General features: G+C 41.9%; 1 protein-coding gene across 1 annotated transcript in view; it reads right to left on the bottom strand.

The window, feature by feature from the left end:
* The window catches only part of LOC143172196 (F-BAR domain only protein 2-like), a 135,228-nt gene extending 115,940 nt beyond the window's left edge, over window positions 1-19,288 (bottom strand). Inside the window, exons 1-2 of the mRNA XM_076361440.1 lie at window positions 19,221-19,288; window positions 10,048-10,139 (exon numbers count right to left, since the gene is read on the bottom strand). Coding sequence (XP_076217555.1) covers window positions 10,048-10,139; window positions 19,221-19,250 — 122 coding nt within the window. The 5' untranslated portion in view covers window positions 19,251-19,288. The remainder of the gene's footprint in view (window positions 1-10,047; window positions 10,140-19,220) is intronic.
* Between the last annotated feature and the right edge of the window lie 7,162 nt (window positions 19,289-26,450).

The following is a 26,450-nucleotide window of genomic DNA, read 5'->3' as shown; positions in this document are numbered from 1 at the left end:
GCATGCTGAAGTCAGTTCTGGTTCCATCACTGCTGCCCTTGTCTGGTTCTATCATCGCTGCACTTTGCACGGTTTCATCAGAGTTCATTCTTCATTAATTTGGGTGATTCTTACTGTGATACCGTTGATATGGCATATACTCACCACAGAAATGATGATATACAGAATTACATAGCGATTAACATCATACAATTTAATTCATTGGCTACTCTCACCCAAAATCCAATGCCCTTGAGGTACACATCGGACTTCCCCATCCTCCCACATCACCCACCAAGTGCACCCAGGTCCTTGAGCAAAAACAATCCCACGGATGGGTTTGCCTTTGCCTGAGGCAGGAATAACCCAAACTGTTTTCCCCAACATATTTATGTGCACTACAGGGACTTTATCCCCTTCTACAGTACGTAAAAGTTCTGACTAGGCAGGGCCTGCTCGATTGGCAGATCCCCGAGTGTTGACTAACCAGGTGGCTTCTGCTAAATGTGTCCCCCAATGTTTGAATGTCCCGCCACCCATTGCTCTCAGTGTAGTCTTTAACAGTCCATTCTATCGTTCGATTTTCCCAGAGGCTGGTGCATGACAGGGGATGTGATACACCCACTCAATGCCATGCTCTTTGGCCCAGGTGTCTATGAGGTTGTTTCGGAAATGAGTCCCGTTGCCTGACTCAATTCTTTCTGGGGTGCCATGTCGCCATAGGACTTGCTTTTCAAGGCCCAGGATAGTGTTCCGGGCAGTGGCATGGGGCACGGGATATGTTTCCAGCCATCCGGGGGTTGCCTCCACCCACCGCTTGCCTTGGCGGGTTTGTGGGAGTGTGATATAATCAATCTGCCAGGCCTCCCCATATTTATATTTCAGCCATCGTCCTCCATACCAGAGAGGCTTTAACCGCTTGGCTTGCTTGATTGCAGCGCATGTTTCGCATTCATGGATAACCTGCGCAATAGTGTCCATGGTCAAGTCCACCCCTCGATCACGAGCCCACCTGTATGTTGCATCTCTTCCTTGATAGCCTGAGGTGTCATGGGCCCACCGACCTAGAAATAATTCACCCTTATGTTGCCAGTCCAGATCCCCCTGAGCCACTTCAATCTTAGCAGCCTGATCCACCTGCTGGTTGTTTTGATGTTCTTCAGTGGTCAGACGCTTGGGTACGTGAGCATCTACATGACAGACCTATAACCAGGTACTCTACCCAGGCAGCAATATTAAAGCCAGCTGGATGGCTTTCACCTCTGCAAACTGACTCAATTCACCTTCTCATTCAGCAGTTTCTACAACTTGTCACATAGGACTCCATACAGCAGCCCTCCACCTCTGATGCTTTCCCACAATATGGATTCATCGGTGAACAGGACATATTGCTTCTCGTTTTCTGATAGTTTATCATACAGTGGGGCCTCTTCAGCACGCGTCACCTCCTCCTCTGGCAATATTCCATAATCTTTGCCCTCTGGCCAATCCATGATCACTTCCAGGATTCCTGGGCAACTGGGGTTTCCTATTCAAGCCCGTTGTGCGATAAGCGTGACCCACTTACTCCATGTAGCAGCAGTTGCATGATGTGTACAGGGGACCCTCCCTCTGAACATCCAGCCCAGCACCGGCAGTCGGGGTGCCAGGAGGAGCTGTGCTTCAGTGCCGATCACTTCTGAAGCAGCTCGAACCACTTCATATGCTGCCAATATCTCTTTTTCAGTTGGAGTATAGTGGGCCTCGGATCCTCTGTATCCCCGACTCCAAAACCCTAGGGGTCGACCTCGAGTCTCCCCTGGTGCTTTCTGCCAGAGGATCCAGGTAGGGCCGTTCTCCCCGGCTGCGGTGTAGAGCACATTTTTTACATCTTGCCCTGCCCGGACTGGCCCTAGGGCTACTGCATGAACTATCTCCCGTTTAATTTCTCCAAAAGCTTGTCGTTGCTCAGGGCCCCATTTGAAATCGTCCTTCTTTCGGGTCACTTGATAGAGAGGGCTTACAATCAGACTGTAATTTGGAATGTGCATTCTCCAAAAACCCACGACGCCTAAGAAAGCTTGTGTTTCCTTTCTGCTAGTTGGTGGAGACATGGCTGTTATTTTGTTGATCACATCCATTGGGATCTGACGACGTCCATCTTGCCATTTTATTCCTAAAAATTGGATCTCCTGTGCAGGTCCCTTGACCTTACTTTGTTTTATGGCAAAACCGGCCTTCAGCAGGATTTGGACTATTTCCTTCCCTTTTTCAAAATCTTCTCCTGCTGTGTTGCCCCACACGATGATATCATCAATGTATTGCAGGTGTTCTGGAGCTCCACCCTGTTCCAGCGCAGTCTGGATCACTCCATAGCAAATGGTGGGGCTGTGTTTCCACCCCTGGGGCAGTCGGTTCCAGGTGTACTGAACACCCCTCCAAGTGAAAGCAAACTGTGGCCTGCACTCTGCTGCCAAAGGGATTGAGAAAAACGCATTAGCAATATCAGTTGTGGCATACCACTTGGCTGCCTTTGACTCCAGTTCGTATTGAAGTTCTAGCATGTCCGGCACAGCAGCACTCAGCGGTGGCATGACTTCGTTCAGACCACGACAGTCTACTGTCAGTCTCCACTCTCCATCAGACTTCTGCACTGGCCATACGGGACTGTTAAAGGGTGAGCGAGTCTTGCTGATCACTCCTTGGCTCTCCAGTCGACAAATCAGCTTATGGATGGGAATCAGGGAGTCTTGGTTGGTGCGATATTGCCGCTGGTGCACCGTGGTGGTAGCGACTGGCACCTGTTGGTCTTCCACCTTCAGCAACCCCACAACAGAGGGGTCCTCCGAGAGACCAGGCAAGGTGGACAGCTGTTTAATTTCTTCCGTCTCCAAGGCAGCTATACCAAAAGCCCACCGGTACCCTTTTGGGTCCTTGAAATACCCTCTCCTGAGGTAGTCTATGCCAAGGATGCACGGAGCATCTGGGCCAGTCACAATGGGGTGCTTCTGCCACCCATTCCCAGTTAGACTTACTTCAGCCTCCAATACAGTTAGCTGTTGGGATCCCCCCGTCACCCCAGAAATACAGATGGGTTCTGCCCCTATATAGCTTGATGGCATTAGGGTACACTGTGCACCGGCCTCCACTAGAGCCTTATACTCCTGTGGGTCTGATGTGCCAGGCCACTGAATCCACACAGTCCAGTAAACCCGGTTGTCCCTTTCCTCCCCCTGGCTGGAGGCAGGGCCCCTCTAATCCTCATCACAGTACTCGTTTCTCATTTCTTGTACATACGAGTCAGAAGTTTCTTCATTAAGATCAGAAGTAAGATCAGCCCTTCTACTCTGTCTGGGGAACTGCCCGCTGGAAACTGGAGCAGCAATTTTCCTGGAAGAACACCCTTTTGTGATTGTTTTCCCTTGCAACTCACATACCTGTGCCCCTAGGGCTGCGGTAGGTTTCCCATCCCACTTCCTCATGTCCTCTCCGTGGTCACGCAGGTAAAACCATAGGGTGCCCCGTGGTGTGTATCCACTATATCCTCCCTCCTGAGCAGAGGGACACTTACTCCTAATGGCTGAGATACTGGTCCATACAGGTGGGGAGTAGGACATATCCTCTTTGAATCGCTGGACCAGTATCTACACAGCCAAGACGAGGGAGGAAGAGAGACTTTCTTTGTATTGCCAGAGTTGACCAGCCAATTCATCCACCGTTTGTTCCTCTCCATCTTTCCAGGTCATCACTGCCAATGAGTTGGCATATGACGATGGTGCGCTCCTTACAAACTTCCGCCACATGGGTCGTGTGCACTTGACTTCATCTGAATCTTTGGATAGTTGTTCATTGTTCAGGTCACCATAAATCACCTCCAGCACAGCTAATTCCCTCAGGAACTGGATACCCTTCTCCATGGTGGTCCACTTGCTCGGGCGACATATGACATCTTCCTTGAAGGGATACCTTTCCTTCACGCTTGACAAGAGTCGCCTCCAAAGGCTGAGGACTCGTGTCCCTTTTCCAATCGCTTTGTCCATGCCCCCTTCCCTGGAAAGGGATCCCAGCTGCTTGGCTTCCCTACCCTCTAATTCCAGGCTACAGGCCCCATTATCCCAGCATCGGAGCAGCCAGGTGACAATGTGCTCGCCTGGACGACGGCTGAAATCTTTTTGTATATCTCGCAGCTCACTCAGGGATAGAGATTGGGTGGTTACTGCCTCGTTTTGAGTTCTGCCTCTTCCTCTCCTCCTCTTCTCATGATGGCCCTGCTTCCGAGTAGCCTGCCTCGTCCACTTCTTCCTCCTTCCCCTTCTTAGTAGGGGTTTCTTCCTTTACTAAACGAGCCAACTTCCGTTTCCAAAATTTCTTCTTGTGTATAGGGACAACTGATACCCGCACGGGTTGGTTCTCTGGTTCAGCTGCAGTGCCTGCCACCGGGGTTGGAGTAGCCACAGTGCGTGTCATTTTATCGTCAGTTCCAGAGACCTTCTCTTCCCCTTGGTGGTACTGAATGGTGTTGAACAGGGCTCGGTAGGCATGGGCCAGGCCCCAGCACGTTGCAATGATCTGCATCTCTCTGGAGTTGCCAGGGTGACAGCATACTTTGTCCAAATGTTCTACTAACTTTTCAGGATGCTGCACTTGCTCAGGGGTGAAGTTCCAAAACACTGGGGGTGCCCATTGGCCTAGGTACTTGCCCATGCTATCCCACACACCCTGCCACTCACAGCTATCCAGCCTTGGGGCAGATCTCTCCGTGGTATTCTTAAATAGTTGATTAAGGTTAAACAAGTCCTGAAACACATTCAGGAGACAGAGCAATAGGAGCATGCTGGCTTGAACATCCCAAGGATATTCAAAATTCTCAAGAACTATTGTAACTAGCCTGGAGGAGAAGGGGAAAGTGAAGGAGCAGGGGAAAGTGTCCCCCTTGTCTCCCCCATAAATTAGCTCTCCAATGAGAAAAGGTAAAGAGTGTAATTATTAACAGTTTCCGAGAGATGGTTCTCGGAGTACGGAGATAATGGCAATGCTGAGTACAAATACCAGATTAGTATCACGACCAGTAATTTTATTATATCATAAGGCAGTGTTACACAGTACAGCAAAATGATATCCTTGATCCTGCCCCATGAGATGATAAACAGCACAACAGGGAACATATACAGCAAGTAAGGTGTTATTTAACACAACTCTGAGAACAAATAAATCAGCATTGCAACCAGCAACTATTAACCTAATAACTAACACTTATAACAAATTTGCCTTAACACGCTCTGGTCAGATCTGTCGCTATCTCAACCCTTCATGCCCCATGTTGGGCGCCAAAAGGACTGTCATGGTTTAACCCAGCAGGCAGCTAAACACCACACAGCCATTCGCTCACTCCCCCCACAATGGGATGGGGGAGAGAATCGGGAAAAAAAGTACAATTCGTGGATTGACATAAAGACAATTTAATAGGACAGAAGAGGAAGGGAAAATAATGATAATCATAAAAGAATATACAAAACAAGTGATGCACAATGCAGTTGCTCACCACCTGCTGACCAATGCCCAGCCAGTTCCCGAGCAGCGGCTACACACCCCCGCCCCCAGCCAGCTTTCCCCAGTTTATATACTGAGCATGACGTCATATGGTATGGAATAGCCCTTTGGCCAGTTTGGGTCAGCTGTCCTGGTTGTGTCCCCTCCCATCTTCTTGTGCACCTCTGGCCTCCTCGCTGGCAGGGCAGTATGGGAAGCTGAAGAGTCCTTGACTTAGTTGTTGCTGAGCAGTGCTTATACTAAAACATCCGTGTGTTATCAACATTATTCTCATGCTAAATCCAAAACACAGCACTATACCAGCTACTAGGAAGAAAATTAACTCTATCCCAGCCAAAACCAGGACAGATTGGAATCTGTTAAACATTTAAGCTGAAATGGGATATGCACATTGCCAGTTTCTTCTGATCAAGGAGTTTCTTTTTTATGATGCTTACAGAGAACTGGTGCAGAAAAATATTTCAGACTTCTGGAGAAAAGCCAACAATATCTATTCAGTTCCTAGCTGAGCACAGTGGTTTCTCACACGTAAACATTTTAGGTGTTAAATGCACACAAACACAAGACAGTTCACCTACAAAATCTTACCAGTATTTAAAGAAAAAAACAACAAAACACTATGGGGGTAGCCCAATCTTCTCATATTTTAACTTCTTTAAAAACATAATTTCTACATGCTTTATCAAGAACAGAACAAAGATACTTATCTTTCAGCAGGCAGATAGATATCCTGCCCCACCCAAGATTTACCAACATTGAGCAGATTGCCTGCCACAAAATTCACTCTTTCAGGAGACATATCTGAACCTCCTAGAAAGCAATAGCTACTGACTGAGCAAGTCTTTCCCATTCACAGTAGCAGAATATCTGGACAAAAGGCAGTAGAGAACCATAGATCCAACTGTCCCTCAGTTCTTTTAGTACTTTACCATTAACAAATACTCAAAAATGAATGAGTGAAACAACACAGTTGAAAATTGAATTGGTATTGAATAACTGAACACAGCCAAAGGGGAAACCTGCTCCTTCTAGGGATATCCAGTTTCATTTTTTCCAGAGGAAACAACTTTGCAATTTCAGAAGGTTCTTACAGAAGTTTTGAAAGAAAAATCATCATTAAAATGTTTAAGCTGACTATAATAAAAAACATTTTTCCACATCCTAGACATTTTTTCTTTTTTAATTATTACTATTTCTAAGGCTGGAGAAAAGGGAACAATAGACTCTTCCTTGTTTAGGCTGCACACAACCAAAACACTATTCTGAACAGTGCAACTAATGGAGACTGACTTCATACAGACATGTCCTTTGTGCCCTAAGCAGTCTGTGCATCCAAATATACTCAACCATCTTTCCTCTCTCTTTTATGCCACTCCCATTAAAAAAGCAAATATTCTGGCTAGTCTGGAGACTCCAGCAATGCTGGAGCTGACAACAACTGTATATACTGTTTGACAGTAAAGTACTCTAACTTTTTTTTTAAGTATCATCACCAACTCAGATGTGTCTCCTCTACCTAGCCAGCAATTTTCAGTTTTCACTCTCCTATATCTCCACATCTAAATAAAACTGGCCAATATATTCAGAAGGAATGGAAGGGCAGACGTGAAGAAATTGCAAATATATGAAAGTTCAGTTTTCATAGGGAACAGCTCAGAAAATCAGGTGTAAGTAGGGCATAAAAACACTAGATCCAGGAGGCTCCTAATCAATCTTGCTCATCCACTTACATATTTCTCGCAGAAGAGAGGACTGCAAAATAATACTCGGACTGTACTGTGGAAGAAGGAGGGGAACAGATAATTGCATACAACATCTTTTAATTTCTTCGCAATAAACAAAGATGCAAAACAGAATACAGTCAAGACAATCAGACTGTTGTAAAATACTGTTGAAGTACTGCCCAATACAATTTCTTTTGAGAACTAAAGTTTGACCCACGTGAATAAGTGTGTGCTATTGAACCATATTTATTTCCTGGGAAATAGATTGACATACTGCAATAACCTCACAATAGTAGTGGAAGGGCTTCACTGCCTAGATATGGACACTCAAAAATTTTTACTAAAGTGAGGACACCAAATATTTAAAGTCCATCTATTTCTTTGAAACTACAAGCTATATGCCACAAACTACCACTAGCTTAGACTGAGATTGATCAGTAATGCACCCTTGACTTGAAAAGAAGCATCTATTTGGCATTCAACTTTTTTTTTTAATGGCAGCCTGGCATACTGAGATGGATCAATAAAGCAGAGCTGAAGAAAACACAATGGAACAGATAGGATACCAGGTTTAATATCTGACAGGGAGAAGATCACTGGAAAGGACTGAACTTATTGCTGCTGGTCTGCATCACTGACAGATATTTTCCAATCCCAGGGCAAGTTGTTTTTAAGGAAGTATACTGAAGCCTTGTCAAATAAATTAAAAAGTAGTGCTAAGATTCTAATGAATCTCAGTATGTTAACTAGAACTGAAATTTTTTTTATATTTTACCAAAAATGCTGTAGGGTAAGATGGCTGCACATCTTTGGCATGTCCTGATCTATTCGCAAGAAGAGAAACTACATTTCTTGATCTCTCATTGAGGATAAAGTGCCCATGCGGATCCTCATGTGTTCCTAGATGGTCATTAATCTTCAGTCTTAAATGTTAAACTTGTTTACTTGGAAAAAAAAAATATTGCCTCCTTCTTGCCAAATCACTAGAATTAATTAGCAGAAACTTCAGCTAAAACACTTTTAATATGTGGAGAAAGGTCCAAATATTTATTGATTGTAAAGGCACATCTCATTTAAAATTTCATTTGAAGGAGCTGATAGAGTGAAAAATAAACTAGAACGCCACATTCTTTTTACTGGTAATTTTGTGTAGAACAAACTGTCAAGTTTTATTTATGTCACCATAATAAAGCAAAGAATCCAAGACAGATATAGCATCAAGTTATTTTTACCCATTTACGCAAGACCTTTCACCTTAGGATCAGTATGAATAAAATGGAGCATGCCCAAAGAATACAACATAAAGGAGATAAGAAGCAGAGCGAGCGAGTTTCTGATCTAAGTATAGAGATAAATCAAAACACAGCAGATGTAAAACTAATAAAATTAGATATGTGTCAGGTGATGTACAGCTTAGGTCTATGACTTACCACTATAAAAGAAAACGACTGATTCCAAGAATTAAAGCAGGTTTCAAAGGAAAGATCCAGGCACTCACAAAGATAACACAAAGCAAACTTTTATAACAGTCAATATTAAAAGCAGTTAAGCAGTTCTGAAATAAAAGTCATTTTTTAGCAGCTTGTGAAGCCCTAAACATTTCATACTAAACATCAACAGCGTGATATCCCTCCACTAAATCCAAAGCAGGATTTCACCGGAACCTCATCTGGCTTCATAATGTGTTTTCTGGAATCAGGGATTCTTGAAACACAACATTTCTTGGTTTGTGCAGTCCTTCCAACAGGAGACTGCCCATCACATATGGACTCTGGAATTCACTGTTTCACTTAGTGGAAAGATTTTTGTCATTTTCTCCACTTCAACTCACTTTGAAACTATGTAAATGTCAGTGTCACTGAGTACCTGCCAGATCCATGATGGTTACATTTTGTGGAAATTATTTTTAAAAATTCTTTGTTGAGGTCTATTTCAGGCCAAAACTGAAATTTTGATGAAAAAGAAAATCCAGAAAACAAAGGCTGTTTTTTTGGACAGCTTTTACTGCAAGAAACCTTCACTGAAACAGGTCCTCAATTAGCCTCTTGCAAGTTTTTTCCATGCATGATCTGGTGTCAGTAACTGAATAGGACAAAATTCTGAAGCTGACATATCATTAATTTCATCCAGAATGGAAATTCTTATGTTCAAAGTAGCAGCAGCAGTTGTCTTTTATAAAGAACATCTGTTTAGGAAGTTGTCACATTTGCAGATTTCAGTTCTGTCCCTTCCATCCCATAAAGAAGAACCTGGGTTATTTTCTGTGTATTATTTTCTTGCCCATACATATAGAATCATAGAATAGTTTGGGTTGGAAGGGACCTTTAAAGGTCATCTAGTCCAACACTCCCTTTTCTTTAACCAACCTAGTTTCTCAACATCTTAATCTAAAAGTATAATTTAAGATCATACTAGAAGTTGCTAATGCCATAATTCCACATCTATGGTCAAGATATAGTCAGAGAATGATAATTTTTACTACTTAAATTATTGCTTTTCTTCCAAACATGATGAAAAATTGGGATTAATTTAAATAAATTGCTGGACACCTAATGTGACATTTCTAGCTTTTTACTCTTGTTTTTTAATTCAAACCTAAAAATTAGAAGCTTGTTATTAATTGATGCTTAAGAGTCACTATTCAGTTTAAGCAAATGGAATAAACCTAAATGTTCTTGTAGGATATGAGAGATATTTTAAAACGCTCATTGATTTTTATATATTTTGCATGTTACTGTAACACATAATGATAAACTTAAATAAAATCCACAAACAGTATATTAAAGAGCCAGGATTAGCAAGGATAAATACTTACCTTTCTCTTATAAAGTCTGCTAAGTCTTTTGTTGACAAATGTCCATGTTTCATGTTGTGATAGAGGACGTCAAAGCCATTGTTCCTTTCCCCCTAAAGATTAATAATAAAACAAAAGTAGAGCTATGAAAAACAACATGCTAAGACAATTACAGAACAAAGTATAGAACCTATGCATTTTAATAACTGATCAAGTTTCATGAAGTGAATGACTTCTAATGCTTCAGCTTTTTACCAATTGCTGTTAGTTCCCTTTAATCCCTTATATGTAAAACAAACTAAAATCACCTCAGCAGCCACTACTACCCTTCTAATGACAACTCTTTTACGTATTTCTAGACTATATTTAAAGCCATTTATTTTCTAGATTTCTACAGGTCTTGTATTCTTTCACTTCCCATCTTATTAAACACATACTTAATACTGCATTCCCTCTTCATCCCCTCATATCTTTCATTATTTCCCATGAACTAAAATTCACACTTTGGGATCACTGGATATCCCACCTCCCCAATTCTTCATACTTCATGGATATTTCTCCGTTTTTTGTAAAATTGGTAAAAATCACTAACTTTTTCCTTCTCACAGGTAACTTACCTTTGTCTATTCTTAAGTTTAGTTTTAGTTTTAAAACTTAAGACATTTTCTAATCAGTAAGGCATATCTCACCATTAAAACTGAGACACTGCCCTAAAAACTGATTAATAAACTCAGCCAGCTTATCACCTCTGGCACCATGGTAAACTTCCCTGGAACAGGAGAAAGCAACAATAAATGAAAGGAAGGCGAGGCAAGGCATAACAACACTGCTACTATAAGAGTTTTCCTGTCAAACTATCCATGCCCCTCCTGCCTTCCAAAAGCTTCAGATCCATAACACTGCTGCTACTAAAGACACAGAAGCACGCCCTCAGGAAAGTCACATGCACATTTGTGTTGGAAGGGAAAGAAGGATGGGAAGCAGAATCCTGGACTTTTCACAATGGCAGCTCTACATCTCCAGTGAAAGAAGCCTGAGGATTTGGTCAGACACCACTCCAATCATTTCTGTCCTTTTTGTTCTAGAAAGATTTGTTTGTGCAGCCATGAGGCACACCTGATCAGGGAAATTATTGTGACGGTGCGCTCCCCCGCCCAACCTGACCTTTATTTCCTGTAACCCTGCCCCAGCGATAACTACCAGGGGCGGTTGTTAATGGATGCTGATGGTGATATTTCATCCATTAACGAAGTGGATTCGGGAGCCAGATAACAACACAATAGCCCTTGGTTATCGTGAGAAATACGCCCACCTAACCACAGTTATCCGTATGCAAATATGACTGTCAATCATCTTACCCCTATAAATAGTGAGCAGCCCAAGAGCCTGTTGAGCTCTCCTGCACAGCAGCGGGCTGCATGTGCAGGATCTCCCCTTGAGTAGGAACGCCTCTCAAGGTTACTCCTCGAGGTTGAGAGATTCCTTGCCACGACAGATCCTCGTTAAGTGACTAATAGCATGCTAAACTTTGAAATCTTAGCTAAGTGATATAAAGGATTGATTGCGCATATATAATCCTTTAGACATAAACCGTTGACCAAGACTGGGACTAGGATTGGATCCAGCCACACCTAAACTCCTCTCTGAGAAGTTTAGAAAGCAAGGGGATCCTTTCTGAATCTCATGACTCAACGGGAGGGTCTCCCTGACAGTTTTGTCTGACCCTGTCCTCTATGCAGTAAATAATCAAGCGTACCTTGCCATCGAATCTTGTTCACTGTCGCATTTACCATTGAACTTTGTTAATTCACGCTTTAACTCACTGTTTTCTATCAATAAAGTATTGTTGCTTCTCTCTTATGAGTGAAGTGCAGTCTCACTCCATCCGCGACAATTATACAGCTGAAAAATAAAGCTAGCAAATAAAAATAAAGATCAGTGATCCAGATCACTATGAGGACACGAACAGCTGCAATGCTCAGCAAAAGAGATGGGAGCAAGGAGGAGGCAGCAGGCAGGGATCTGCCAGCTTAAGTGGAAGCAGCCACAGGTGGATGGAGGAACCTCACAGCAGCCACAATAGTAGGCCCACTTCTGTGAAGTGTTAACTGCACTAGGATTATTTGCTCTACTTCTTCCAAGCATTGGGGAAAACAAAAAACAAACAAACAGACACCTATAAAATGCCTGTTCCTAAGACTGCAATAAGTTGTAACCTGAAAAAGTTCATCAAAATGCACTTACACTAAACTGATCTGCAATTACAGAAAGGTCTGTAAAAAGTACAAGCAGAACTAAATTGAATACACAAAAATACAGCAAACTTTAAAAGGACTATCTACAGAGCAAGGCTTTTCTATGTTTGAAAAATAAAAGAAGGATAAGAACACCAACTAGTAGGAAATGTAATTTTTTTTTTATTTTTTAAATGTAGTCTTACTATTCCAAGTACCAGTCTAATCACAACAGTTCAATAAACTGTTTGGAGTAGTTAATGATTAAAAATGTGTTTTTATAGCATCATATTTGTTAACACTTTGTGCATGGGGAACACAATTAAGAACTAGCAAATTAGGTTTGAGGAAGCCAGATCCACTTTTATTAAAAATAAGATATCTGCATATGCAAAAAGTAAACAATTTCACTCCCCTTTCACTCCTATCTAACCAGTTTGAAGCTCAGAATATTTTTGACTACTGGTGCACTAATAGGTATCTTAACTTTCTATATTTACTCTATATAAACCCTGAATGCCACTGCATTACAAAACCACCAGAATAACTCTAATTAAGACCTTACTGATATTTTCAATTAGAATACAAAAAAACCCTCTTATTTAACTACTCCAAAGTTGTTACTGTGCCCAAATTTGGAGATAAACTCTTACAAATAAGAGTGTTAAGCATTTCTTCCAGAAAAACTAATAAAATTCTCCTTTATGAAATGTTCTTTCCCTTGCTTTAAGGTATTTCTTCTACCTAAACCAACACATTGATCAAAATGTGCTGAACACGGACTGCTTCTGAACTTTTAAAAGCAACTTTTCATAATGGGGTAACTTTTAATCTTTTCTATACTGGAGCTCCATAAATTTCCTGCCAGTTTAGAAATACAGGAAGGGTAGCGTAGCCATGACCCAGCCTCTGGCTGCAGCCTTCCTGAGGGCTGATAATCTATCAAAAATGTAACTTTGCAAACTTTTACAGAATGGAATGAACCAGAAAAACCAATTCCCATCATCATCTTGTTCCCTAACTGTAACTGAAGATTACTGCAAACAAACTAGTTTTTCCACTTAAATGAAGTTTTCAAATCAGTCCTACTCTTGTCCTTGACTTCACATTGAATAGCAGAAAGCACAAGAGAGAAACAGAACAGATACTTTTGTCAATTAAAAAAAGTCCCAAAAGCCATACCTTTTATACATTATCAATAGTTATCAGAGGCTAAGAGGCTACATGAAAAATATATTAAGGTTTAAACAAAGCAGCAAGTCCAAAGCAGACTCCCAGATTTGAGGGCCTATGTGGCTTAAGTTTGGCACAGCTAAAAAGACATTTTCATTTGCAAATATAATGCCAAGTGCAGCCTACCTTACCAATATCAGGCTCTACCTATGAGCACAAACATCTAGATTTCAAAACTGTTCAATTATTTACAAGTTACATGATCAAGAGTACTGATGATTAACCTGATGACAATTCTATAAATTACATTATCTTCTGCTCATGTTTGGAGACATATGTGTACCTGTGTCTAAGTATGGTATCTCAGTGCAGAGAACATACATTTTTCTGCTTAGGAAAAGCTATATGGCCTGTCCACAACTACTTCATTTAGTAGTTATTTTCATGAAGAGTAGCTCAAACAATTCATACACTGAGCAGCAGAGTTCAGGCTCTCTATTTAGGATAAAGACAGATGTATGCTGCAGCTAAGAGGAAAAAAGGTAGTTCAATTTACAAAAAACAAGTATCTACGTGCACATCAGCCATCAACACTGTTTATTTGTGTTTTAGTTGTTTTTCCTCAACACTACCCCTCCCCTTACACATTGTATAGAATTCTGTACATGGAAATTGTATGTCTAGCCAATTTTTCTTCAATACATGTTTTTACCTGCTCCTTCCTGATGACAACAGTAATAGCTGGGATCACAAAAAGCCCAGTACCAGCCTACTTAAAAATAAATAACATTAGGAAAAATCTCATTCCCTAACCATTGTACTAATTAGTCTTTATAGTATGAGATTGTATGAACTTTCTTAAGAGATATATATATATAGTTTACATTGTATACTGCACAGTCATGGTTCAGTCAGCATGACTAAAGGACCCCAGCTCATTGCAAGGAGGAGGATGACAGCCCCCACCCTGAAGAAGAAAGGGTACCCCCGGACTACCCAGATCACGCCAGCATCCCAGCCCCTCTGACACCTCTGTGAAACCCTCCCCTTATCTGGAATCAGAGATAAGTAACTGTAGCAAGACCAACTCCAGGGACATGTAGATCAAGAAAGAAGCAGATGGATGATGACGCCATAGAATTATAGTTGCTTTGCAAAACAGTAGTGTGTGTTAAGTAGCGATTGGTCAAATCATCTTGTACCTGAACATTTGAAAGGTATAAGAACCATGTGTAAAACCACGTTTGGGGTGCCCCAATTTGAATGGGACACCTCATGCGCATGAATAAAGAATTACTCTTGTAATTCTAGTTTGCATCCTAGCCTCTCTCCTCAGTCAGCATGAACCAGTTGTGAAATTTTCGTAACAATAAACGCAGCAGATAATGGAGATGAGACCTTCCACTCCCATTCAGAAGCAATTACCATCCACTGCTATGACTGACTGACAGTGAAGTCAGATGCAGATTCTTCTAGAAGTTGGATCTTGGAGAAAGAGGAATCTCTTATCATTTATAATATCAGGTTATATGCAAGACCGACATCAGTTTGAAAGACCATTCTGAATGTCATTTCAGGGGTAAAACACCATCTGTTGAGGATGATCCCATCATTACTCAACAGAAAACAACTGTAAAACTGTGTATGAGAATGCAAAATGTAAGCAGTCCCCTCTCCATATTGGCCGTGTTTAATTACTTTGAAGTTCATTAGCAGTTTTCTCCTTTTTCCCCTAGAGCTAACAAAACTCTCTTCAGAAGCTAGTGTTCTTGTTGAGGTTTCCCATTTTACACTGCCGTAAGAGAGCTCTTCTGTGGATATAGTATAGATGTCTCCTGACAGCAAGCCATAAGAGGAAACAAGACTTAAAATACAAGTAAACACTTCACTTAGCCTACAATGAGGCATTACTGACCAACTTTGCATACAAAATAAATTAAGAGTCAAGGAAAGAGAGGGCAGACAGTCCTTCCATATCCCTTCATCGAGAACTAACTGCAATGATTTTCTCATGGAAATGAAAGTAACCCTGTCAGCAATTGTGAAGTCAGAATTCAGCATTTCCATGACTCGTACATAACAGGAAACAGATTACAGGAACTCTGTTTTACTAAACTACTTAATAAACTTTGAAAAAATTTAAGAATAAGTTTGTGTTGCATATAAAAGATGATTCTGAATTTAAAGCTTATGTTTGGTAAAATAACCAGAAATTTTGGGGCAATCTGTAGCAGTATTTATTTCCTATGTTTCTAATCAAATTGTATAAGTGGAAGCTCTGTCTACTGTGGACCAAAACTGTTCAACATTAACATCTATTAGTGTAGAGAGTATTAGCTTTTTATTATAGCACCCTCTTTTTACTCAATGTAAACAAGTGTTTCTCAACTATTAAGGCAATTCTAAAGTTCCCATGACTGGTCAGATACATACTACTTGTTGAGCTAGTCTGAGAAGCAAGAAGAGGACAGCTGCAAATACTGTTTTCACAGAAAAACAGAGTAGATGAGACAATAAAAGGCACATGCAGTTCTCAGACACATTTTGATTTTAGTCAAACTTCAGAAGCTTGATGAGAGAAGTTCAGGCAAAGTTTGATTTCCCCCCCCAAGTTCAGCAAGTAAAGAAACATTTGACAATAAATGAATTACCATCATTTCAACCTATGCTTTTATAACGTGCATTAGCAGTGGTTAAGCATGCACATTCATTCTTCACCCCTATTCAACCCTTTAAACATGACCATATCACCACATTACACTGAAGAAATGGAACAGACTGAGAAAAAACTATACTTTTGATTATAAAGTCATAACCTGCTTAATCCTCTTTTTAAAATAGCCTACCAAGCCCACAACTTATTCTCCAGGAAACAGGCAGACAAATATTCAAACTGCAACATTTGGAAGCGGTACTCCAATTTAACTACAGGTTTTCTTTTTAACCATAAAAAGTTTAGGTCCCTAATTTACTTCAAATTGTCATAAAATGAGAACTGGATAATCTCCAAATTGAGTTTCCAAACCCCAGTTAAACCTTACAACTGCCTACAGCAAACGTGATATATCAATATGACCAAGAAAACCACCCCTCTTGTTAGATAAACACTAAATAGGAAAAGCCTAGAAAAGAATGAATGTGGAAAATAGAGTCGCTTCAATTTTTGGAGTGAGAATTGAGAAATTTTTATCCTTTGCCTCTTGTTTTGGTCAGCTCCGGAGAAGCTGTTCTATAGCTAGTTTTACACTTAAAAGTACTACCCATACTATTCTGTCAGATAGGAGAATGAAAACAACCACCCCCTGGCCAACAGATTATGCATACAAGAATCCTAATAGCAAAAAAATCATAATGGCATAGAAGTCCTTTTGGTAGAAAAATTTTGTCTGTATCAAGAAAATTCCAGAGTTGTTCCAGAGTTACACCGATATGCCAAATAATAACTGTAGACAATCCATTAATTGGGGGGGAGCACAACTGCCTCATATAGATGAAATAAAGTATTTGCTGAAACTAGGTACAACTTTTCAACTACTACAAGATTTGATTTATGCTGCTTAAAAGATACCCTATTTAATAGTTAATTTACAAGTTTTAGTGCAACAGAATAATAGAAACTGGGTGTACATTCCTGTAATTCTAAAGTGAAAGTTCCAAATATTAACCAAAAACAATCTTCCCTTTACCCACAAACTTAGAAAGACATATACTAATCATTATGGTTTGTCCATTTGTATTGTCAACTTCTTTTCATTCACCTAACCCCAGGTAAATTTAAACTCATTTTAGATGCTCTGATAAACATCACTGTCATTTTGTTTAAACTGTTGCTGCAGTTTCAAATAAGTAGTGTGTTTCATATTTTCCACCTAGGCAATTATTTAATGGACCCTGTATACATGAAAATATTCCTCCGATTAATATTATGGTGTTATATTTTTGAAAGCTAGCTAACAGTAATTTTCAATTACCAAGTGTCTGAAAGAGCTACATAAAATTGAGAGCATCAAAAATCAAAAGAAGTCGTCACCTGATGTTTACATTGGCGACATATCTTCTTCAGTTCTGAAAGTTGAGGAGTTTGAACACAAAAGCAACCTGGCAATTTCAATTTTCTTCTTCCAGCTCAATAAATTAAATAAAGATCAGCTCCAGAGAAGCTCTATGCATATGAAGGAGAACAGATATTTTTATCTATATCTAGATAATTAGAAATTTTTTTTTAACTAAAAGATGAAAAGTTGCCAACTCATGCTAAATGCACACAGAGGGAGGAGACTGAGCAAATATTGCACAACAGCTCTCTTGAAACTGAGCATCCAACTGTATGCCAAGCAGAAGAGTAGCACTGCGTAAACATGTGAATGGAACTCCAGGTGGAAGCATGACAAGTCTCATTATCACTCATATCACATAAGTGCATATATGTCTTACACTTATTAGAGCAAGCCTCTTCACAAAGCTAAGATAATTAACCCTGGACATAGCCAGCCCTTACACGTTACAAAGAACTTGAAAAGAAAGGAATCTTCCTCACAGCCATTCTCAAAAATCTATAGGTAACACCAGCAATTAAAAAGATAAAATAAAAAGAATTCATCAAAACCAATTTAAACACACATTTTTATATCCCAGAACTTCCAGACTTACCGTGCACAGCATTACAGAGACCAGTTTCAGCTATACATAGAACTTCCAATAGTTGAATCAAATTAATTTAAAACAATTAACAAACATATACTGACTGGCTTAGAAGTAGCTTATTTTGGTTGACCTGAAACAGTTTAATAGACTCACAATTAACAAGAGTATCAGCTGCACCAGTCAGTTTAAAAATCAAACTTATGTCAAAGCTTATGCAACACTTCCTAAGTAGTGCTAAGAAAACAGTAAGTCAATGACAACATACTTTTTATTTTACTGTACCAGTATGAGTGTACTCGAAGCGACAAAACCTAGCTATGCATAATGGAAGTAACTTACAAGAACACTTTAATGTTTCAGAACGGCTACAGTCACAATGAAAACAAGTTTCATTTCATGCAAGGCTCAATAATCCAAATCCAGATTTTAAGTTTTTCTCCATGTATAACTACCCAATTAAAAATATAAATATCTGTAGAGATGACTAACAAATTATGTTTCTAAAACAGACTGGAAAGCCTGTTGTTTCTCTAGCTGGCTGCTGTTCAGGCTGTACCTTCTATCATGCGGATAGAAATGAGTTGTCGGTACAAAAGCATAAAGTTCTGAGACACAGTTTTGCTTTTGCACGATACAACTATAAGTTGTTACAGTTAGTGCCATTCCCCCAAACAACTGCATTGTATGGGAGGCTTAACGAAGAGAGATCAGACTGCAGTAGAAGCCCCATCTACGCACCACAGTGGCTACAAAAGTAAGACCCCCTAGCAAAGGGTCTCTCGCTCGTACCTGCACATCCCTTGGCCCAGCAAACCCTCTCCCCATCGTTTCTCCCTAACAGACCACCGAGCACTGCACGAGGCAGGGCGCTTCCCCCACGGCCCAGCCCGGCAGAGGCGAGGCGAGCCGCGGCAGGCACAGGAGGCTGCCGCAGGAGGCACAGAGTGCCGCGGAGGGGACGGCGGCCACCATCCCTCCGCCGCGCTCCCCGCAACAAGGCCTAAGCCCAGTCCCCAGGGTGGCGTAAGAGTTGAGGCTGCTCTCGCGGAGAGTACGCCCGCTGCGCTGCGCTGCACTGCACTGCGCCGCGCCCTGCCCGTCCCACCCACGACACGGAGGAACCGGCCCGCGGCACTTCCCTACCCAGAAGTTCTCCACGAAGTACGCCATCATCACCCCGCCGCCGCCGCCCCGGCCCTCAGCGAGCCCGAGCCCGAGCCCGGCCCAGCCGCCTCAGCCGCCGAGAAACAACGGAGGAAACAGGCGCTGTCGCTGCGCAGCGCAGCGCACCACCCTTCCCGTTACAATGCAACTGCCTCCTTCCACACAGCTTCACCACCCCCGACCCCGCGCATACGCCCAGCTGCCGCCGGGCGCCGCGGCTCCTGCGCACGCGCGTCGCATTCCCCCCCCCCGGGCGGAGGAGCGGCGCGCGCATGCCCAGAGCGCCGGCCCCACTGCAGCTGAGAAGTGCTAGCTCAGAAGTGAAGAAACCCTGATCTCTATAGAAATATGAATATACTTGCAGAAGGCAGACTCAGAAATCTTGAGTAAAATCCCCTCTAAAATATTCAGTAACCACTAAGGAGTGACTATACTGAAGGCTGGAATGCATACGAATTATTTGACACCCAGGAGAATAGATTCATGTTGTTTGAAGTGGCTTCATAACCAAGCATCTTTCCAGCCACATAGGATAAGATCCTTCAAGGCATTTGATGACTACTAGGCACTTTATTAACAAATTGTAGCTTACCCTCTCCAGTACCTCCTCTCACAGGATTTTACCGTTTCAGTGACAGGCTCCTAAAAACGATACACTTCATCTAAAGTCAAAGAGTCTGGGGAAACTGTTTACTTCAAACCTTTATCTTCTTCAATGATAGTTCAGTTTTCCAGACCCTTCTTTTGCTTGATGTAGATTATTAGCCAGTTGGGATCATGTTCATCGCTGGACCAGAATACAGATCCACTGAATTGCTGTCTGGGGCCAGTCTGTACCTGGACTGCTGCTTTTTAGTAAGAATATCTTTAGATATTCTTCATGGCAGAGTCGGCACCACTGGTCTCTTTCTGGGACCCCAAAGAGTTCCTATTCTACCTTAATGAGATGAGTCATTGTTCAAGGCAGCAGTTAGCTTTTCATTATTGACTAAAAATAGAGGACCAGGTCTAAGCAATGATATGAGGGGCTGCAGCTCGCAGTCCTAGGCACACAAGTGGTTAAGTGCTTTATCCAAACTTTATCTATGATTTTTTGTCAGCACAAAGCTTTATCCAAGATACAAAAAAGTAAGAAGCTGATATTCTATGTTGGGTTCCCCCTCAAGGAAACTCTATCAGTTCTGGTTTGAGAATCTCCCCTACCACCATCTTAACACTGATGTCTTTTGCCCTTTGTGCTGTAAGATATTAGGTAAGGCATATAGCAGAACATTCAAGTCATCCCTAAGATGAATTCACCAACTTATGTCAAATTTATGTTGATTAAAGACTTCCGTGAAAGCCAAATGGTTAGGAAAAATGTAGTTCAAAAGTTTACAGAACTACAGAATTTCATTAGGCAAAAAAATATTAGTTAGGGCAAACTTAAGACAGCCAAATCAGTATTTTTTATATCAATATAAGTCAGCGTGACTCATTCTGCATTATGAAATTTCAACTACCTTTACCAAAGATACGTTCATGGAAGATGAACAATATCATTCTTAACTGGTATAACAATCACTGGTAACTGGCTGTACCTTTAGTACACCGCTTCCTGTAGCTTCATGTTAACTTTAGGAGTTCCTTTCTTTCTAGCAGTGTTCTCCCAAAGTTTCAGTATATGCAAAGTTCACTAAGTTGCCAATGCCAAGAAAGAAAAAACTTCTGGACTCCTTTCATAGTCAAAACTTCTTTAAAAGTCCCAAGACTGTTAGATCTGGATCTCTCTCTTTTGATAATAGGAGTAAGCATGTGTACTGTAATTCTAAACAATAACAACATGCTATAGGACTACATTTAAGAAAAACTACTTTATGCATGTTTATTTGACATAAGTAAGCAGCCTGCATTATCATTATCTTAGCCTAATGGAAGACATGACTATAGTACTTTTTGCAGTGTGCGTTGCTATCTGTAAGGATGTACACCAGGGCAAACAATGAGACAAAAGCTGCATGATCAGAGCTGAAGCTTCAGGGGTTTTTCCATAGGAAATAGAAAAATACCTTTCACAGGGACAGATACTATGCTATGATGGAAGGAGAGTCAAGTTCACTTCTACATTTCAGAGAAAAGTTCCCGTCTTCCATGTTTTCAAAGGTATATAGTATCCCTTATCTACTGCTACATCAAGATGTGAAGCAACTGCTCCAGTGCTGCAACAATCTACCATCACACAAGTATCAAACCCATTATCAGGTTTTCAACACCAGCTTTCCACAAAAATCTGAGTGAAATGCAAAATCTTAGACCTGAACTTTAAGGCATCCTGCAGCATATGTACAGTTACGTAGAAAACCACTTCGATAGGGATGAAGATCGGGATCAATAGTTATGTTCTTAAGGCACACTGGAATTACCCACAAAAAAATTAATTTCTTCAGGAGCAAACTTTCTCTCGAACTCCATATACAATCATATAATGAGCTCTACCAGCAACAGAGGGCTGCTCTTAAACTTTACCATCCTACATTCTGCATGCAGATCTTGTAATCTGTCTCTAAAGTAGCACATACTGAAAAACCCTTACTAAGGACAGTCCTATTATGCACACTATTTCTTTGGAGACCGGGCTGGATAAGAAAGTCCTAGATTACTGATTACCTTGCTTTAAGTGCTGCTGGATATTATGTAGTGAGCATAACTAGCATAATCAGTCCATATGCTATGCCAGTGCCATGGCAATATCCAGTTAATCTTTCTACAGTTTTTCAGTCATGCTGCTTGCATAATACCTCAGCAGCAGGTATTAGCAGATATCAGTGCTCAGTATCTTGCATTTGAATTCAAAATTCAGTGTAAAAAAGCATACAGAGGGGTAGTGGGGAGGGGATTTTATGTGCTAGGTCAATATCCAGCCAATTTATTAAGGTCATTCTACAAGGTAACAGACTGTGAGCTGACACATAAGATCTTGAGGTTATGAGACCAGCTAAATACAGTACTTAAAAGCAGAGATTAATGCTCAGTCATATTCAAAACAAATTGTTACATGTATTAGGAAAGGAACAGAGAACCTAATTCATCCAGTGTATAAAACCTGTGTGTGTGTGGGCATCTGCACCATGAATGCTGTGTACAGTACTAGTACCCCTTATCTTAAAAAACAAACGAACAACAACAAAAAATACCTAACACAAAACAAAAAAAAATTCCAGAAGATTGAAATAAAAGCAACAAAAAACAATCCATGATACGGAAACAAACATCTACCAAGTAAACTAGAATTCTTCAGGCTGGAAAAGAAATGACTGAGAAAGAATACGATATAAAGAAAACTCATGAGTAAGAAAAGAGAAGATGTATTTTTAATTTTGAACTCATTTTAATAAAAGCACAAGCAAGGAATTCAGTCAAGCTGGAAGGAAGGGGAAACTGGACAAAGTTTCTAGGTTTCTCTAGATCCATAGTAAAAAACCATAATGGGTTGAGGAACCTGAACATACACAAGTCCATGGGACCCAACAAGATGCATCCCAGGGTCCTGAGGGAACTGACAGATATAGTTGCCAAGCCACTCTCCATGATATTTGAAAAGTCATGGCAGTCAGGTGAAGTCCCCAGTGACTGGAAAAAGGGAAACATTGCAGCCATTTTTAATAACCGTAAAAAGGAGGACTCTGGGAACTACCAACCAGTCAGCCTCACCTCTGTGCCCAGTAAGATCATGGAGCAGATCCTCCTGGAAGTTATGCTGAAGCCATATGGAAGTCAGGGAGGTGATGAGAGACAGCCTACATGGCTTCACCAAGGGCAACTTGTGCCTGACTAATGCAGTGCCCTTCTATGATGGAGTGACTACATCAGTGGACAAGGGAAGAGCTACGGATGTCGTCTATCTGGACCTCTGTAAGGCCTTTGATACAGTCCCCCACAACATTCTTGCTTCTGAATTGGAGAGATACGGGTTTGATGGATGGACTGTTAGATGGATAAGGAATTGGCTGGATGGCCATGTTCAAAGAGTTACAGTCAACGGCTCAATGTCCAAGTGGAAACCAGTAATGAGTGGTGTCCCTCAAGGGTCTGTACTGAGACCAATACTATTTAACATCTTCATCAATGACATGGACAGTGGGATCGAGTGCACCCTCAGCAAGTTTGCAGACAACACCAAGCTGAGTGGTGCGGTCGACATGCTTGAGGGACGGGATGCCATCCAGAGGGACCTTGACAGGCTTGAGGAGTGGGCCCCTGCGAACCTCATGAGGTTCAACAAGGCCAAGTGCAAGGTCCTGCCCCTGGGTCGGGGCAACCCCCGGTATCAATACAGGCTGGGGGATGAAGGGATTGAGAGCAGCCCTGCCGAGAAGGACTTGGGGGTACTGGTGGATGAAAAACTGGACATGAGCCAGCAACATGCGCTTGCAGCCCAGAAAGTCAACCATATCCTGGGATGCATCAAAAGAAGCGTGGCCAGCAGGTCGAGGGAGGTGATTCTGCCCCTCTACTCTGCTCTGGTGAGACCCCACCTGGAGTACTGCGTCCAGCTATGGGGTCCCCAGCATAAGAAAGACATGGACCTGCCCACGGCAGGGGGGTTGGACTAGATGACCTTTAGAGGTCCTTTCCAACCCAAACCATTCTCTGATTCTATGACTAAATACAACGACAATACCACTTATTCTGGAAGTCCCTCATTTGCAACTTAGTGAAGCCTCTGGGAATACCTTGCAAAAGTATTATTTATAGTACTTTAATCTTAGCCTCTTCCCTAGGTATTGGCTTTTAGTGGTTGCCAAGGACAGGATACTCATTGTCCCGGTACAATTGTTCTTTTGCTCTTATACTGTAATAAAACAAACATTCTGTCGTGGTTTAACCTCAGTCGGCAACTGAGCACCACACAGCCGCTCGCTCACTCCCCCCCCACCCGGTGGGATGGGAGAGAGAATTGGAAGAGTAGAAGTGAGAAAAACTCGTGGGTTGAGATAAAAACAGTTTAATAATTGAAATAAAATAAAATCATAATAATAATAATAATACTACACAAAGCAAGTGATGCACAGTGCAATTGCTCACCACCCGCCGACCGATGCCCAGCCAGTCCCCGAGCAGCAGCCCCCCCCGTCCAGCTTTCCCCAGTTTATGTACTGAGCATGACGTCACATGGTATGGAATGTCCCTTTGGCCAGTTTGGCTGTGCCCCCTCCCAGCTTCTTGTGCACCTCCAGCCTTCTCAGTCGGTAGAGCATGGGAAGCTGAAAAGTCCTTGGCTAGTGTAAGCACTACTTAGCAACAACTAAACCATCAGTGCCTTATCAACTTTGTTCTCCTCCTAAATCCAAAACACAGAACTGTACCAGCTACTAGGAAGGAAATTAACTCTGTCCCAACTGAAACCAGGACACATTCCCATTGCATGTTCTGAGCAGCTTTCATGGAACATCCAAGTAGTTTTCTGGATTACTAATTTTTTAGTAGATTTAAAGAATTCCTTTCCCATTTTTGCCATCTACATGAGTATAATTTAAAGAACCACAACATTATACCTCACAGTAAAAGTATGAAGAACTAAAGAGACTTCTTGGCTATACTAGTTCACAGTTATATTTCATGAATACAATCCTCATTTTGAAAAATGATGCCATTTGACATTAATGTGGGTTGCTGTCCTGGTTTCGACAGGGATAGAGTTAATTTCCTTCCTAGTAGCTGGTACAGTGCTGTGTTTTGGATTTAGGATGAGAACAAAGTTGATAACGCACCCATGTTTTAGTTGTTGCTAGGTAGTGCTTACACCAGCCAAGGACTTTTCAGCTTCCCATGCTCTACCGACTGAGAAGGCTGGAGGTGCACAAGAAGCTGGGAGGGGGCACAGCCAGGACAGCTGACCCAAACTGGCCAGAGGGACATTCCATACCATGGGACGTCATGCTCAGTACATAAACTGGGGAAAGCTGGACGGGGGGGCCGCTGCTCGGGGACTGGCTGGGCATCGGTTGGTGGGTGGTGAGCAATTGCACTGTGCATCACTTGCTTTGTGTATTATTATTATTATTACATTATTATTATCATTTTATTTCAATTATTAAACTGTTTTTATCTCAACCCACGAGTTTTTCTCACTTGTGCTCTTCCAATTCTCTCCCCCATCCCACCGGGGGGCGGGGGGAGTGAGCAAGTGGCTGTGTGGTGCTCAGTTGCTGACTGAGATGAAACCATGACAGTCGCATATATGTGAAAGGAGGTATTTAGCTCAGAGTTCCCCTCTCAGAAAAGCATCCCTGATTGCACAGTTTGCTCTCTGCATCTCCATTTACCCATCCTCCCATATATTCAGCTTCTGGTTTTATAAGTGTTAATATTAACTTATTTTCAACAATCAGTTCTATTAAAGGGTGTAGATGCAACACTACAGGCTTGGGGAAGAGTGGCTGGAAAGCTGCCCAGCGGAAAAGGACCTGGGGGTGCTGGTTGACAGCCGGCTGAACATGAGCCGGCAGCGTGCCCAGGCAGCCAAGAAGGCCAACAGCATCCTGGCTTGTATCAGAAATAGTGTGGCCAGCAGGAGTAGGGAAGTGATGGTCCCCCTGTACTCGGCCCTGGGGAGGCCGCACCTCGACTACTGTGTTCAGTTTTGGGCCCCTCACTACAAGAAGGACGTCGAGGTGCTGGAGCGTGTCCAGAGAAGGGCAACGAGGCTGGTGAGGGGTCTGGAGAACAAGTCTTATGAGGAGCGGCTGAGGGAACTGGGGTTGTTTAGCCTGGAGAAAAGGAGGCTGAGGGGAGACCTCATCGCTCTCTACAACTACCTGAAAGGAGGTTGTAGTGAGGTGGGGGTCGGTCTCTTCTCCCAAGTAGCAAGTGATAGGACGAGAGGAAATGGCCTCAAGTTGCGCCAGGGGAGGTTTAGATTGGACATGAGGAAAAATTTCTTTCCTGAAAGAGTGGTTAAACATTGGAAGAGGCTGCCCAGGGAAGTGGTTGAGTCACCATCCCTGGAGGTATTTAGAAGACGTGTAGATGTGGTGCTTAGGGACATGGTTTAGCGGTGGACTTGGCAGTGTTAGGTTTACGGTTGGACTCAATGATCTTAAGAGTCTTTTCCAACCTAAATGATTCCATGATTCTATACACTAAGTTGCTACATGAAAGAACTTGTCAAATATGATACTAAAGCTACAGTTGAAAGATAAAGATTGTATACTCTATTTTTACCTACAG

The sequence above is a fragment of the Aptenodytes patagonicus genome, chromosome W (assembly GCF_965638725.1).
Source record: "Aptenodytes patagonicus chromosome W, bAptPat1.pri.cur, whole genome shotgun sequence".
NCBI classification, from domain to species: domain Eukaryota; kingdom Metazoa; phylum Chordata; class Aves; order Sphenisciformes; family Spheniscidae; genus Aptenodytes; species Aptenodytes patagonicus.
Note: the sequence above shows the minus strand (reverse complement) of the source record. Positions and strands in the feature narration are given on the sequence as shown.